Genomic DNA, 15,987 nt, shown 5'->3' with positions numbered 1-15,987 from the left:
CTTGTTATTTTTTTTCTAATATAGTTAATTTATAGTTCAAGAATTATGACTTTGGAATAGGACTTATTAGAAAATACATTAAAAATAATATTTTCAAAATCTGTAACAAAATAATGACTCTGCTATCTTTTAAATATTAAATTCTTGCCAAATCAGCTACAATTCATCAACCAAAATACCAGTATTTATCTGTAGAAATAACTGAGCTATACAATAGAAAGTAATATATGTACCCATGAAAATATAAATATTATTTAATAGTATAATTTTAATAAAACTTTATTCAAAATAAATTTAGTGAATAGTTTCTAGGACTTGCTCAGTCTCCACACAATCATATCTGAACTGAGCTGAGCTTCTGCTATTTTCAAAGCAATTTCCTGGTAAAGGGCACCATTCATTGTTTGATTCATACTTAGCACACTCTCTTCCCGTTCATTCTGAAGCTTCTTTCTGAACTGCTGAACTCCCTCCTCACTGTCCAGTAAAGAAGCCACAGGAACATCACTGATTTTCTTGCCAGGCTCATTGCCCCATGTCAGACTGTTTTCAGCTTTACTTTCTTTTGAGAAGAAAGAACTCCTTAAGATGAGGATTTCTTTTTCCAAAGCCAGTGCTAACTGTTCAGTAAGTATACTTTTACTTCCAGATCTCAGGAGTTTTACATCACAGCTTGGTGGGAGAACTCTAGAAAGGCTATGAAGGCACTGGAACAAGACAGTCAGGTTTCTGTAAAATAAGATTATTATTATTATTAAAACTACCTTATATCTTCAAAATGCTACAGTGGAAAATAAAACAAAGCTACTTTAAATCCAACAGGGAAAAACTGATGCTGATTAGGGTTTTAACTATTATGTGTACTGTACATACAGGAGTAAGCAAGGGCTTTCTAATGGCATGCAGGCTAGCCACTGCAGGTCAAAAGAATTGACACTAAGCAAACTTCAGCAACATAAATATTCTGTACTAAAATAAATGTCCATGATTAGGGTCACATGTGCATCACTTGTTTCTTTAAGAAGCAATTAATTGTATGTGAAGGCCACATGTAATAGCACAAAGGAAATATATTGTCTGGGCTACCTTTAGGGGCAGAAAAAAGTCAGTTGTATTCATAGATTGTCACTATCAATAGGTATGTACAACATTGCTATTAGGTGGTCAACTCCCTATCTTTTTTAAACAGTCACTGGTGAGGGAAAGTTGCACTTAAAAATGAGACATTCAAAATTATTAAGAAACAAGGATAAAATAATGCTGTTAATCATCAGGGAGCCTACTTCCCTGGATACCAGTGTAGCATATATGACACAGTAACACATTCCTCATTCTAAGAGGAATGTAGAGTTTGTCCAAAGTCTTATTTCCAGTGTCTGGCCAGATAAACTCCTCCAACTCTTTTGACTGGGTGGTAGGGAAATAATCTTAGGAAAAAAGCCCTAACCAAACAGCAAAAAACCCCAAATGACAAAAAAAAAAAAAAAAAATAACCCCCAAAACCCCACAAGCATCCTTAAGTAGCTAGTTTTCTCACCCAGATCAGAAAGGCATTTTTCCTTAAAGTACTTCTATTTCAATTTAGTTATCTAAACAATCCACTACTTATAACAGATATAGTTTATTTGGTTCTGAAAAGCTGTGAAAAAGAACAGCTGTAGCTCCTACCTATCATAGATATATCCTAGCTAGATAAAAGATCAATCCAAAGATAGGGAAAAAAAAAAAAAAAAGAAAATACAATTATAGTTATACCATAAACACACAGCTCACTAACTATTAATGCAAAACTGGATCAATATGACAGTATCAAGTAACCTAACTTTTGAAAAGGAACCAAAAGTCTTGAGGCTTAAAATTTTACTGACTGATTTCTCAAACATTTCAGCCTTTTCTCTTACATAACAGAAGGAAATCAACTCCTATTTGAGTAAAAGATTGAACCTCACTATAAATTAGAGACTTTTCAGAGATATACCTTTTCTTTCTTTTACTTTTCAGCTTGAACTCTTCAGGAGAGGCAATACTGATCAATACTTAAGAAGTACTTTTTATGTTGTGAGCCTTATCCAGCTAAATCTTAAATTATGGCAGTATTATTAGCTTGTTTAGCCTGGTTTAGGAAATTTTATAGACATTTGTCCAAGAATCTACATAAGAAAAGGAAATCACTGAGACTCTTCAGATTATTTCCTTTTCAAAATCATGGTAGATAGGAAATAAATATATCAGAAACATGTACAAAATTAGACTAAATTTATGTTGCAGTACTAAACTACAAAGTGACATAGCAATATATTTAAATTTAGTATAACTTGGGGTTTGTTGCTGTTTGGGGGTTTTTTTTGTTGTTGTTTTTAACATCCCCTTAAGGAATTTTTTTAAAATCAACACATGTTGAAGAAAAACTATATATATTATATTAAGAATAATGTAAGAAAAATTAATATAAAATTATGAGACAGTGAAATGAACAAAAGAAATAGTACCAAGCAGATATTAATGGAGACTAGACTTATTTGTAATTCAGTGTGCTACCCTAGACAAAATTCAACAATGCAGTTCAGGTTTTGCCATAGTTCTGATTTGAAAATAATTCTGTTATTGCTGATGGTTATCATACCATTATATTAGAAGCCTATTGGTTATGATTTTGGCCATTGTTTATGGTACCAGTAAGAAATAGTGTCAAGATAAAAAAGTGTGTATGCAAGATGAATATACTCTACACTTTTTGTGCAATTTTACCTGCAAAATAACGTTAGAACTCCTTCAAATGGATTTTTCAGGGTCCAGTTAAAAACTGTACCGTACACATTTCCTGCTTTATGACAGAATATGCTGTCATGGCATTCTTTAAATGGTGTGCACTCCATTTCTCCCAGTAACCATGAATTTACCGGAGTCAATGTGCAGCCAGAAGACACAATCTGAAAGGAGAATCTGACAGATACTGCAAGGACAGCAAGTATATCTTCCATGGAACCTGCAACAAAATACAGTAAAAAAGGTATTTGACCTAAATATTTTGATTACATTGCATGCATTAAATGTGCTCAGATTTTTGGTTCACATTCCCAGTTTTACATGAATAGTTTGCACCTGTGTTCAGGCGTTCTCTGGGAATTTTCTTCTCACCTAAATTCTTATACCTACTTCAGTCAAGCAAAATAGTTAGCTTATTAACAGAGCCCCACCTATATAATGAAAGTGCTAAAGAGAAACAGCACCTTGCCAAAAGAAGACTATTAATAGCCTCCTGCAATAGTAACATGACACATTGGCTTTAGCCAATGAAACAGCATTACAGGAAGAAAGAAATTAAAATTCATTGCACTCAATCAAAAGGATATTTTGCAACATGAGCAGAAGCCCAGTTCAAAATCAATTCAATCAGGAATATTAAAAGAAAGGAAAATAAATGACCTTAATAGACATGCAGAGAAGGAAGAGCTTCAATTACTTTAGTAGTATTTAAGAGGTAATACTATGTCAGAAAAAATGTATGTATCTAATCAACAGGAAATATCTTATTTATAGAAAAAATGCAGGCTTCAGCATTCTATACTTGGACTTATCTTCAAAATTAACCTTTTCAGATACACTTCAGCACCAATGCTAGCACAAAACCTTACAGCAAATCACTTAACATTTTTTTTCCATTTTGAAAACTGTTCCATCTTGTATTTCACCCTGCTTTTAACTCACAAAAGGTCTATGCAGTTTGTGTTCAAAGAGACAGATATGATTACACCTTGAAAACTTAGCTTGGCATCACCTAGAGTAAACAGAAGAATCAACCATATATTTATGAATCCAAATTATATCAATCCATTTACCTGTGCAGTAACTATTATCCCTTAGCATCTTTACGGAATATTTTCCATTTGAAATATCTTCCAGACTTAAGAAAATTTTCCCACAGAGTACAGTAATGTTTTTGCTCTCCTGTAAACTATCATTCTGACGTTTTTGTTTCTTTGCATGTAGAAGCACTACACAACACACATGATGAAATGCCAATAATGGTGAAAGGCTGGTAACAGCAATGACCGTCTTTGCTCCATCCAGCTGAACCTGTGAACATCTCTTAGGAAACTCTTTTTTCAGATCATTCTTGCTATGCAAGTCCAATTTCATCTTTTTTGGAGGAGGCTCAATTTGACACGAGGAGACAGACAATGCTGAGAATGCTTTGTTCAGCTTAATGATTTTATTTCGACACTTGATAACCGGAGAAATCAAAGAGAAGTCTTGATCCATCACTAAAGATAAACTGACATCACTCAGTGACCTGTGAAAATCCATATAAGATGACTGCACTCCCAGTTTGTATTTTGCCATCTGACAAATAACAAGAACTTTGAAGATATATACAGACATTTAAGACTACCAAAAACTCCAGTATCATTCCAGGTTAAGTCATAGACAGTGCAAAGAGTATAAGTCTTTCAAATGACTATTTCATCTAAGCTTAGTATAAAGATTTTTAAAACGTGGACTGAATTTTCTAAGAGCTTCTAGGAGTTAGATGCCTCATTTCAACTTAAAGAATTTGGATGTCTAATTCACCCAGAAAATGTTGAAAATTCCACACAATCCATGCCAATACTTTACGACATTTATAATTTATTTTTAAAGACTTAACTTTCTTTTAATAAAAAAATACACAAAGTATCAATTCTGCTCTCTTTGATGACTAAAAGCTCTTCTGATGTTCTATAAAACAATAGATACTCAAAATTGAATGTAGAGAGTAAACTAAAAGGTTTAAAATACTATTACCTTAAACATGCAGTAATTTCCTGAAATGTATGCAGTACTGTATTTATTCAACACAGGGTTCTTTCAATGAAATCCTAATATTACTGTTTCAGATCCTCTCTTAATGAATATTTTATTCTGTCAGTCAATTCAGTCTCAAGATGTCACTGACATCTGAAAGTCTTATGAATGTCTAATTTTCTTTATGAAGAAGTATCACCACCTCACAATGCAATCTAAAACATCACTGCAATCTTGCATTTAGTAGGAAGCACAAAAATAATCAGTAAAGACTTACAGTGTTGGGGTTGGAGAGAAAGCAAGCCCTTTTCCCCAGAACCACAGGTTGTTGTATATAGTACTGAACTGGAGCCCAGAAGACCTAGGTTCTGCTGCTAGCCTACCAGGTAACCTTTGTTAAATGACTTCATCTTCACAGATCTTTTCTCAACTGTAAAAATGGGGGAGAGGGCAATATTGCTGCTGGTTTTCAAAGAATGGTTCCAAATCTTTTGAGAATTTCTGAAGTTATACAGGAATTAGGCATTTCATTTTCAAAAATGATGTCATCATCATCAAAGCTGAAAGAATAAACACTGGAAAGGCAAAAACAATCTCTTGCCTCAGTGGCTCTTAACAGAGGCTTTCAAGAAGATGAGGTCAATGTTCTTGTAAAGTTATAGCAATCTGGCAGTTGAGAAATAGTATACCCGCAGCTCCAGCAGAATGGCCAAAGGGCGTAACAGGTCAGGTCCCCTCACAACCACTTGAATGATTTTCAGTGGCATCAATAGTATTTAAGCTTACCCTAACACAGTCTCAGCTACACTGCTTGTGGGAATATAGGTCAAAAGGTAAGTTCTGACTCCACCAAAGTTTACATTACACAATGCACATTCTAAATTTATGTTTCATGTAATCCTGTTTTTTTAAACTCTGTTCCAAATGAGCTCCCTCCCTGTAAGGGGGAAATTATATAAGGAGTATTTACAACTAGAACTGAGTAATTAAAATGAACAGAATAAACAAAGAATTTTAAAGACAATAATAAGAATAAACAAATAATTTTGAAGGCTTAAGTATTGTATGGCTGTTTGTTCCACATAATTTACACAATACATAAGCTTAGCAAATATTTTATTTGATTGGATACATGACTGTAGCATAGTTCAATTAAAAAACTGAGTATTTATTAAGTTGATCAGAGAATTTAAAATGTTTTCTTCTGCACTTCTTTAAGCAAATCACTCTTTAGGAATGGCAAGATGTTAACAGTAAGGCATCAGGACCTGTATGGCTAAGACAGAGCTTTACCTATACCACATACTGATGTCAGCATAGCTATGTCAACGTGGACTATAGAGAACCATAATTTTTGTCAAAGAAAACTCTGTTGTAGAAAGCCTCCAGCAATGATGTGGTTATACTGACATAACTGATTTTTGGCTATACAACATATTTTTTTGCACAGTGTTAGAGAGAGACAAGCAGCAGCAATACTGACAAGACATACACTTGAAACACTTTATATACAGATGTTCAAAATGAGAAAGTTCAAAGCTCAAAAATCCACTCTTGCTACTACAGAGCTTAACCTGCAAATTCAGTTTCTAGAAAATTACTCAATTAAATTATTAGATAAATTTATATACTTACAAGTAAAATGATGCAGTTAGTTCTACTCCAACTACCAAGCTGTCACCCACAACACGCTGCCACAATTTTTCTATGAAGTGCTCTGGGACTTTAGACGCCAATGATGTCTCTTTACTAAGAGAATGAGGAGGATTTTCTACGTCATCCCAGAGAGAGACAAGACCTTCCTTACAGAAAAATGATTTTTTTAGATAAATTAAGTGGAGATATTAGTTCTTCCTATACTGCATTACCTTGTGTTTTAGCACAAATGATTGCTGGAGGTGCTTTTAAGATACATAAAATGAACTCTATATAAACTAGTTTATTATCATCAACAGATTAAAAGGATAGAATTTCATTTTCTTAAAACACGTGATATCGTGGAAAAGCACAACTCATTCTCTCCTTGTAACCATCACGTGTATAAATCTTGAACTACCATAGAATTAATTGTCCAAAGAAGATTTAAGGTACTAGAATTTATTTTATATTACTGTATTAATTGCTTGAAATTTTGTTGTCTAAACCTGGCTGACTTGAAAGGGATCACAACATTAACTGAAAGGGACATCAACTCCATTTCAAGTAAATTAGGAGGCTTATTTTGAGCAACATATTAAGATAACATTTTCCCAACCTCCACCACCTTCTCAGCCCACAGTTCACTCTGCCCCCATCATAAAATCAATTTTACTTACACAGATCTATGACAGCTCATTTTTCGTAATGTTACACTACAGACAGATATTCAATATCTAGGCAACCGTGCCAATTAAGACTACACTCCTCCTACTGTTTGTCACTAACTCTTTGTTAAAGGTTACTCCTCCATACAACTCAGTTGTCAGGAGGTATTATGCAAATCAGTTTCAAGTAAAGAGAACTAAATTTACTCTTATCTATGTACATTGACAGATGAAGGTAATGAACCAGAATTAAGAAGCAGATTAATGAGTTTTAATAGTAGCAATCCCTACCAGTGAAAGCAACAAGTGGTTGAGGGAAGCACCCTCTACAAATGGCTCAGCAGAATTCAGAAGTGATCTGTACTCTCCTCTGCATTTTACCTCTTTTGCAGTTGGTAGAATATGGGTTCTTTCTTCAACAAGATCTATTAATGCTCTGCAAGATTCAAGAATAACCTTCTTTTTGAGTCTTAAATGCTGCTGTAGTTCTCGAACAGAAGTGCAACCAGCCTGTAAAAGAAAAAATTATCATGAAACTTATGCTTAGGTCTACTGCAAATAAGAACTGATATTGAAGCTACCAAGATGTCTTTTCAGCTTTCCAATTTTATGCAAGTATCACAAGCCAAGATCATGATGTTCCTCAAGTAATGCTTCTAAAAAAAGTTCAAGTCAGGCTACTCTGCTGCCAAAATATGAATCTAAACCTTGGCCTCTCAATATTAAAGAGAGTTTAAGATAAACTTGTAAGGTAAACTTTATCATATTATGTACATGTTTGTCTCTTTTATTATTGTTCCTGCTTCACTATTCCATTGGAAGATATCAGTTTTGATTTCTTCTGAAGACTTGTATTGATTATTGGTTAAGCAAATAGACTGAAGAGTTGACAGTTTTACAAACAGACATACATGCAGGGTAGTCCCAGTTAAAAAAAAGAAAAAGCATGCCAGCACCAGCTTCTAAGATTTTAGGAAAGCTCCACAAAAGCTATTCTCTGGAAAGCAAGATCCTGAGAAGTCCAGTGCTACCAAAGAGAGAACAAAGCTCACCACTGGAATGCAAAGCCAAGCTTCCGCCCCCAAACAAACAAAACCAAACAAAAAACCAATTCACGATCAATCATAACCAACTGACAAGCCTGAACAAAAAGCACTTCATGCAAGCAAAGTGATACCCTCTGCTCACACTACAATGGCAAAGGGCATTTAGAGCAAGTAGCACTCATCATGATAGGTTCTGTAAAAAAATGATTTGCCACCTATCAAACCATGCATCATAGGTACCAGATTCCAAGCAATAATCCAGTACCAGACTTCAGCCAGAAGAAAAAGAAGAGCTAAAACCAAAGATGTTTCTATAATACCTTCCCAACCGAGGTCATCAGAATACCAAACCATGACTTACTCCCACCGGTAACTACTGAATAAACAACTAAGAAACAGAGAGCAAATGGGAATGCACAGACTGAGAAGCAGTCAAAATGGCCAAAGATTCACCAATGTATGCTTGCTGACCAATCTAACTTTTGCAAGCTCTTTTTCCTCATAAAGCAACAAAAGAAAGAGACCTGAAATTTACCACATGGCAAACCTAAGACTGGGTAGCACCCCCCATCATCTCTCTCTGGAACAAGTGACATGCACATCCTTTCTGCCATATACCAATACGTACTGAGCACCAAGCATCCGCAGAAGTCACAATCTTTGCATTGTGAAACTAAGAGAATAAAACTAGATCACCTGAAAATAGAAAATAAACGTCAACATAAAAACAAAGCAGTGCAGAGCCGAACGCAATACAGCTGTGAGTAAATTCAACATGAGCAGCAGAACAGATGAATCACTGTCAAAAGCAAAGCAAATTAACGCAGAGGCTTAGTAGTAAGTAGAACAGCCAAGTGCTTTGACATATTGCAACTAAAGTTGCAGTATTCATAAAAAAATAAATTAATACCCATACATACAGAGCTAAAACTGAGCCAAGAATGGTGGCACTTTTACAAAGGAAATAAAATGGAAAGGAAGATTCATGATTGATAAGACTAAAAAATATTGAGAAAAGCAAAGGTAAAATGGAAACAGTAGACAAAAAAGCTGGAGGGAAACATAATTCAGAGATCTATAGGCTGAAGATACTCAAATGGTAAAAAAATGGTTCTATGTTTTTAAAGTGACTTAGAGCCCTTATGAAAAAACATCAAAAAGAAAATGGGCCAATCTACAGCAACAGATAGAAAACCAAATACTTAAAACATTCCCCAAAAACAGTAATAAAAAAATCAAACATACCGAACATTTCTTAACTAACTTTCTACCCACCACCAAATCAGCATTATCAGAATGAGAACAAAACAATTAAGACACTGCAGCAATTCAATGAATCAGCAGTGAGGATTAAAAAAATACCTGCCCCAAACCAGGCAAACCAAGTCAAAGGAAGCAAGTTAATCATAGGTAAAAGAATTTGGCTTTACAGTCCTTACAAAACTGTAAAATACTTGGGGGGAGAACAGGTCAGTGGACATAAAAAGACACTTCTGACTCATGGTATTTCTGCCAGAAAAATCAACTAAACCCATGAGAAACCCTGTAACCTCAGCTGTTGTAATGTAACTGCAATACTCTGCCAAAGGAAGTCTTCAGAAGATACTGAAATGAGTGTTAAAGAAAAAAAATCTCCAGAGGAGAAAAGACCAGATTCAGGTCCAAAAGACTGCATACAAGATAAACATAGAACACTTAAAAAATGCACAGACTGATATATTTTTCAATTTCACTACCTGCAAAATGCAACTTACATGTATTGCTGTGTATAACTAAAATGCAGCCTACCTATATGCAGTGGACCACAATTCAGTCCTGCTGAAGTTCTCACATGGCTAGAAAAGAGCTACACAGATGTGAAATAAGGGGTAAGCAACAGAGTGTGAAAAAGGGCTGCATTTGCTATTTCATTTTGCCCTAAAAGACGAGATTCCATAGAGACTGTCAAAACATATTTGATTGCAAATTTCTAGAAGACCTGAATTTTTATGATAAATATCAAGAGGCACCACTCCAAGGCTAAATAACCTTTGGAAATTCCCAAGTTAAGCAGGATCAATGCACTATTGCATCAAAACAATCATCCTTGAAATTCAGTTATACATCAGATGACAAAAACCAGCAAGAGTACTTCACTGTTCAGAGGAACATACACAATGGAGAACAATGGAAATCTCAGCCAGGAAACAACAGTAAGGTTAAAAAGAAATATCTCCACCTACTTCCAAATTTGTCAGCATGACAATTTCAAGGATTTACGGCATTAAAACATTTGAAGATTTTCAACTTGCTTACAATGCTTGTGCTAGCATGTGACTTTGAAAATTAGAGATCGAAAAGATCTTTAAATAAATAAGGTCTTTTGAAGGATTCTGTGTCTGTAAGAAGAACTTTATCAGCAGATGATATGCAAAATCTCCAGCCAGTGGCTTGTTCCAGCAGAACCACTAATAGGCAAAACAGACTATTCATTTGATCCTAACACAGATTCACAGAGCTGTACCAGCTGGTGTATTACAAGAACAAAGTCATAGAACATAGTTACATAGAACATATAGCCGTCAATGACAGGGTGGACAATCTTCATTACAACAGTGGAAGAAACCACAAATGAGGGAGATTGAAACTAATTTCTGTTTTGTAAAGGAGGAAAGTAATATAATGAGTAGGGAAATAATGCAGCAGCAAAGAAATCAGTTTTAAAATATATGACTACCCAAAAGAATCCAGAAACAGAAAAAAAGTGCATTTGGAAGGAAGCTTGTATTTCTGCATGTAAAAGCCAATGGGCCTCTAATGTGCAAATGGTTGGAAGGGACCTCAAAAGGTCCTCAAAATTAATCCAACTTCTACTTTCTTGTGCCTTCCAGGAAGGAAAAAAACATATTGTCCCATGTTCTCCATACAACAGCTTTTATCTTTTGGAAGATGTATAATATCTCTTTAGACACCTTTTTTGTAATTAGAACTAGAAAAGTCTTTTCTTTTTCAGTCTTTTCCTAATAGGTCATAGTCCTCCTTTTCTTCCAGTACTAAACTTTTGCCAGTTAATTTGCTTCATTTTTAAAGGCTGGAGATAGAATTGCCACAATATCTTACTTAAGTTTTCACTAATTCTCAAATGACAGGAATAATTACCACCTATCATACTTAAAGCACTCTGAGCAAACAATAGCCTCACACTATTGACTCAATTTGAGATTTATGCTATCTCATAAAGCTTTTTTTCTTTTTTTGTTAAATAATCTTCCTATTTTGTCAGTTATTACCCCTATGGTATAGGCCAAGGCACAATACTGCAAAAGAACATCTTGGAGAGTATGCTGGGTGTTTATTAACAGGATGAAAGGTAGAAAGCAAGACAGGCAAAGATATATTGCCATTGATTACTTGGACTCTGCAAAGTTTCCCCGGGCTTGTTTTATAAATGATGCTAATTATAAGGATACATTTTAGCTTCATCTACTGCACTTTGCAAAATTATCCTTATAAAACTGCTAGTAACAGGAGGAAAAACATCACCAGGTGGTGAAATAACCATGGTCACTAATTTGGGCAAAAGTAAAAGCCAACTTGATTGAATTCCGTGGACAAAGAAACAGACCATAACGCTGCTCTTTAAGGATTAACTACCACTCACTGGGAACCTGACACTACACTTTCTCAAAGTATGTAATGTGGAGCAAAAGAAGCAAATGTTCTAATTTTACTAAAATGGTATTTAAACATCTATGAGTAAAATTACTGTTCTGAAGCTTTGATAGGTTATCTTCAGCATTATCTCAAACTTTTAATTAAAATTAAATTAGACCCTTCCAATGACCCAAATGAATTTGTAACAACTGAGAGAACTGAAACACAGATGACCACTGATGCAAGAATGGATACTTAACAATGTTGTCTTCTCCCTGAACCACTTCTCCAATAAAAACAGTATCATTATCCTCACCCTTTAGAAAAATGTAATAATACCGAAAAGTAATTTGGAGAAAACGTGGAGGCAGAACTATCGAGTACAAACCTGTAATCTTGTTTCAAGGGCTTGGACAGTAAGCAAACCATTCTCTTGCAATCCTTCTGCAGCAGGAACATCATGTTTATAATTAATACCACTCTAAAAAACCAAACCAAAACACTGATTTAATTAAAAAGCTGAAAGTAAGGTACAGGCTATTACATGGCATTATAAAAATCTGGGGGAAAATACAGAAACCCAGCAGAACCACAGTATGCACTTTAAAAGAAAAATCTTATCTTCTGAAAGCAACTGGAGTTTGACAGTACATAATGGAAAGACCAATTATAAGAAGATAATTAACAAGCACTATGGCCTTAATTAAGAGTTCTTAACCAAAAGGTAAGCATTGTAGCAAACCTGTTACATATGTGAAGTGTTTTCAACTGCATTCCTTTAATTTCCCAAAAGAATGTTGATGCTAACAAGGAACTAGAATAATCTCTTTAGATATCTTACGATTACAGCGGGGAATATTCAAACTTCAGGGCATTTCACAGCACACATCCAATTTCACTTTGCACCAATACTTTAACAATTTGTTGAGGTTTTCTTAATTTAGTAAGCACAGACTGAGTAGCTGAGAAAAGGCAAGTTGAACTTACTGCATAGTTGACCTCTCCAAGATCTGTTAGTATGAATGTACTTAACACTTCTGTATTGGAGTCATCCTTCAAAACAAGTAACAGTTGCTCGCTTCCAGAGCCAGTAAAATCATCCACCAGAACAGACTTCACTTTTTGCCATTTGGAAGCCACCTACAGTAGAAGAGGTTTTAAGACACATGTATTTGAATATATCTTGTATTTGAGATTTCGTTTTGGTGAAGCTTGCTGTTTATAAAAAGGCAGCCTATTCAGGTGTGCAGAATACAGAATTTTAAGAAGTTTCAAGCTCTCACTTTATCATTTAGAGCCCATGTGACTCAGGGAAAAATCAGCCATTTGTCTTTAAAGATCATTTTCCAGAATACAGGTTGCAGAGAACTTTTCAGTGTAGTCAAACAGCTTAGTAGCTGAATGCTGTAACATTCATTTAGAACCAGTAATACTTGCAGATCAGTTAAAGACATTATACCTTTGACATTCAGAAATATCTTTGTTGCATTGCATACTTAAATATGTTTGAGAGATAAAGACAAATTTGTACAATAATGCTGATGACTAAATAGGACAAACTTTCATTTCCTGAGTTATGTAAGTCTTCTTGACAGAGTATTACAAAACCCTAGCAGTTAACTTTGCCCCTCCTGACTTTAGGAAACAAAACCAAGGCCTCTTCTTGTCTTTTTGATGAAACAATATTTTTTGTTACTAGGAAGTGAGACTCAAAAGGCTTTTAAATTCCAGTGAGAAGTTTATGCTTTGCAATGATATCAGTTTGCTTTCACTTTAACACAAATTATGTAGGCACACTCATAACTATCTTACAGCTTCAGATTCTCATGCTATGGAAGTTTTCAATTAGCAACAGAAGCTTTGGCTCAGATTCATAAAATGTATCATTAAACAATAGAATCCAGGGTTTATTTTCAGATATATAAACAAACAATGAAAGCAAAACAATCTCATATTTTAGACAGGTTAACAGAAGCAACAATAACAACAACAAAAAAAATCTATAGAATTTAAACACATAGCTTTTAAGTTGCAGAAGCTTCCAATGAGACGATATAGACAAAATAGATACAGTAGTAAAAGCGAGTTGTTTAAAGTCACAAATACCTGTAAGCTGTCTCTCCTCTGTACAACACAGATATTTCCGGAGGCAAAAGACACAATAAATAGCAAATCACTGCTACTGGTTACAGCTGTTTTTACTGAACATGGTTTCTCATAAGGAAGCTCACAAACACCTTTAGGGAGACCATCTTGGAACCAAATAAGCTGATTCTTGTGGGTTATGGCAACAAGTGATATTCGGAGCTGTTTTTTCGATATCTCATTCTTGCAGACGTAGACAGAAGATACCACTCTGCTATAAGCATGAGGCATAAAGCATGTGCCAGTTAGCATTTTTTGTGTTTTAACTGCATATCCAAAGAACTCGCTACCCCAGATGGCTCTGTCTGAAGTGGAAAACTCATCCTCATCTTCACTCTCTGGCAGGCAAGCAGTTCCTGTCCCTAAGACAACAGTGCCTTCATCTGCAATTTCACCTGTCCACACAACAGAAGACAGCTGAACAGGAGCACTTAGAACTGTGCAGGTGTCAGAAGAGATGTAGAACAGCTTGTTGGCATGCCTCCACAAGACTGAAGGGCCAGTAAACAACCTGATGTCTTCTTTCAGCTCATAATCCAATTTAAAATAAAAGGACTGCTCAAATTGATTTGAGCCGTGAAGCAACAATAAAAGGTATCTGAAAACATTGTTCCGTTTTTTCTTTTTCATCAAAATGCAGGGAAGAATAATCCCTGTTCTGGAATCCGTTGCGCAGCTACAACAAATTATTTCAATTTTTAAATGACTGGCACGCATGCTGAATAATCCAGAAGACTTCTGAACAAACAGCTTAGTGTCTCTGTTGAATGACATTCTTCTGACACATAAATTCATTGTTTTATCAGCTGCTCCCTCGACATGTTTTGGTTTTGACAGCTGAAATATAAGGACTTCACCGTTGTAGGACAGTAAGTGTTCTTGCTTACCCAGAAACATCTTCGTTTATCTTTATGGATATTCCTCTACAAGAAAACCGTGTGCGTCTCCATTTTTGTCAGGATTATTTCTCTGCAGAAATTTTAACCTATCTGGAAATTTTCCATCTACAAAAGCAAATGACAACAAAAAAAATTAAATCTTTTTGGGACTAGCTGAACTGATCCTTAAGAACAAGGAAAACTATACATTGCAAAGCAATGAGATCGACTAATTCGAGAACACAAGGCCAGCATGTCATTTAATCTCACAGATTAAAATGAAGTTAAGCAATTTTGCATTGAGAGATTTACGTAACAGAAAGATTTCAGAAGTGCATTCTAGGGCTGATTTAACAAAGCGTGAATTCTCTGCTCGTCAACAGTTACGCGGCGTAATATAAATTCAAAGAAACCAAACCAAACCAAACCATACACGCACTGTTTGTGCGGTTGAAATGGAGGCGTCAGCTCCACAAATCCACCGAGGGGACTGGAAAGCAACGGTGCTTTGAATTCTCCAATTTAAGAGCCTTCACGCCCGTGCAGGCTTTATTAATAAATACAACTCGTTCTTGGTCGAAATCGCAAAGCCTCTTTAAAGCGAAAGTTCTCTGAAGAGTCCAGTCACCTTGCCGCCAAGGAGGCTCCCTCCCTCCGCCGGGACCCCGAGCGAACCGCAGCCGGGTCTCACGCAGCTTTCGGGCTACCAAGCGACGCCCCTCGCCCGGCTCAGGCGCCCCGCAGAGCGGCCTCCCTCACCGGCTGAGGTGGTGGTGGGGGTTCCCGGCCAAGCCGAGCCGCCCCCGCCGCCCCTCACAGCCTCGGGCCGGGCCCCACCACCCCCTTCCCCGCGCCCGGCGGCACTCCCCGCGGGCTGAGGCGGCAGCGGGGCCCGGCCCGCCTTCCGCCCCCTGAAAAGCCGTGGACGGCGGTTAAGGCCCTCTCCGCCCGGCCCGGCGGGGGTCGATGCGAGCTCCTACAGAGAGAGGACCGGCGACGGCAGGCTGCGCGCCGGCGAGGCCTTACCCGGCTCCGGCGGCCGCTCCCGGGCGGGCGGGCGGGGAAGGCAGAAAGCGAGAGGAGCCCGCCCGCTCCGAAATTCCCGCCGCCCGGAGCATGACGGGAGCGAGAGAGGGAGGAGGGCGCGAACATGAACCGGCGCGGAGGGCGGAGCCAGCGGGAGAGGGCTAAGCCCCC

At 36.7% G+C, this 15,987-nt stretch overlaps 1 protein-coding gene across 1 annotated transcript; it reads right to left on the bottom strand.

Annotated features, from left to right (window-relative positions):
- Positions 1–308: 308 nt before the first annotated feature.
- FANCB (Fanconi anemia, complementation group B) lies at positions 309–14,809 on the bottom strand. The gene is made up of 8 exons (XM_010581541.1): positions 13,874–14,809; positions 12,755–12,907; positions 12,156–12,248; positions 7,470–7,598; positions 6,421–6,587; positions 3,840–4,294; positions 2,749–2,986; positions 309–729 (listed from the first exon to the last, which is right to left on the bottom strand). Exons 1-8 carry the CDS (start codon positions 14,807–14,809, stop codon positions 309–311), a joined length of 2,592 nt encoding a protein of 863 aa, XP_010579843.1.
- Positions 14,810–15,987: the final 1,178 nt, after the last annotated feature.

Source organism: Haliaeetus leucocephalus, unplaced genomic scaffold (genome assembly GCF_000737465.1).
Source record: "Haliaeetus leucocephalus isolate CR32 unplaced genomic scaffold, Haliaeetus_leucocephalus-4.0 Scaffold795, whole genome shotgun sequence".
Classification (NCBI taxonomy): Eukaryota; Metazoa; Chordata; class Aves; order Accipitriformes; family Accipitridae; genus Haliaeetus; species Haliaeetus leucocephalus.
This window is presented reverse-complemented; position numbering and strand designations above follow the sequence as displayed.

Excerpts from the sequence above, each read along its gene's own strand:
- FANCB (XM_010581541.1), bottom strand. The coding sequence starts at position 14,809 with ATGTTTCTGGGTAAGCAAGAACACTTACTGTCCTACAACGGTGAAGTC. Across the intron at positions 6,588-7,469 it reads TTCTACCAACTGCAAAAGAG|GAAGGTCTTGTCTCTCTCTG; the intron begins GTAAAATGCAGA and ends TTTTTCTGTAAG. Across the intron at positions 4,295-6,420 it reads CTAACTGCATCATTTTACTT|GTCACTGAGTGATGTCAGTT; the intron begins GTAAGTATATAA and ends GGATTTTCACAG.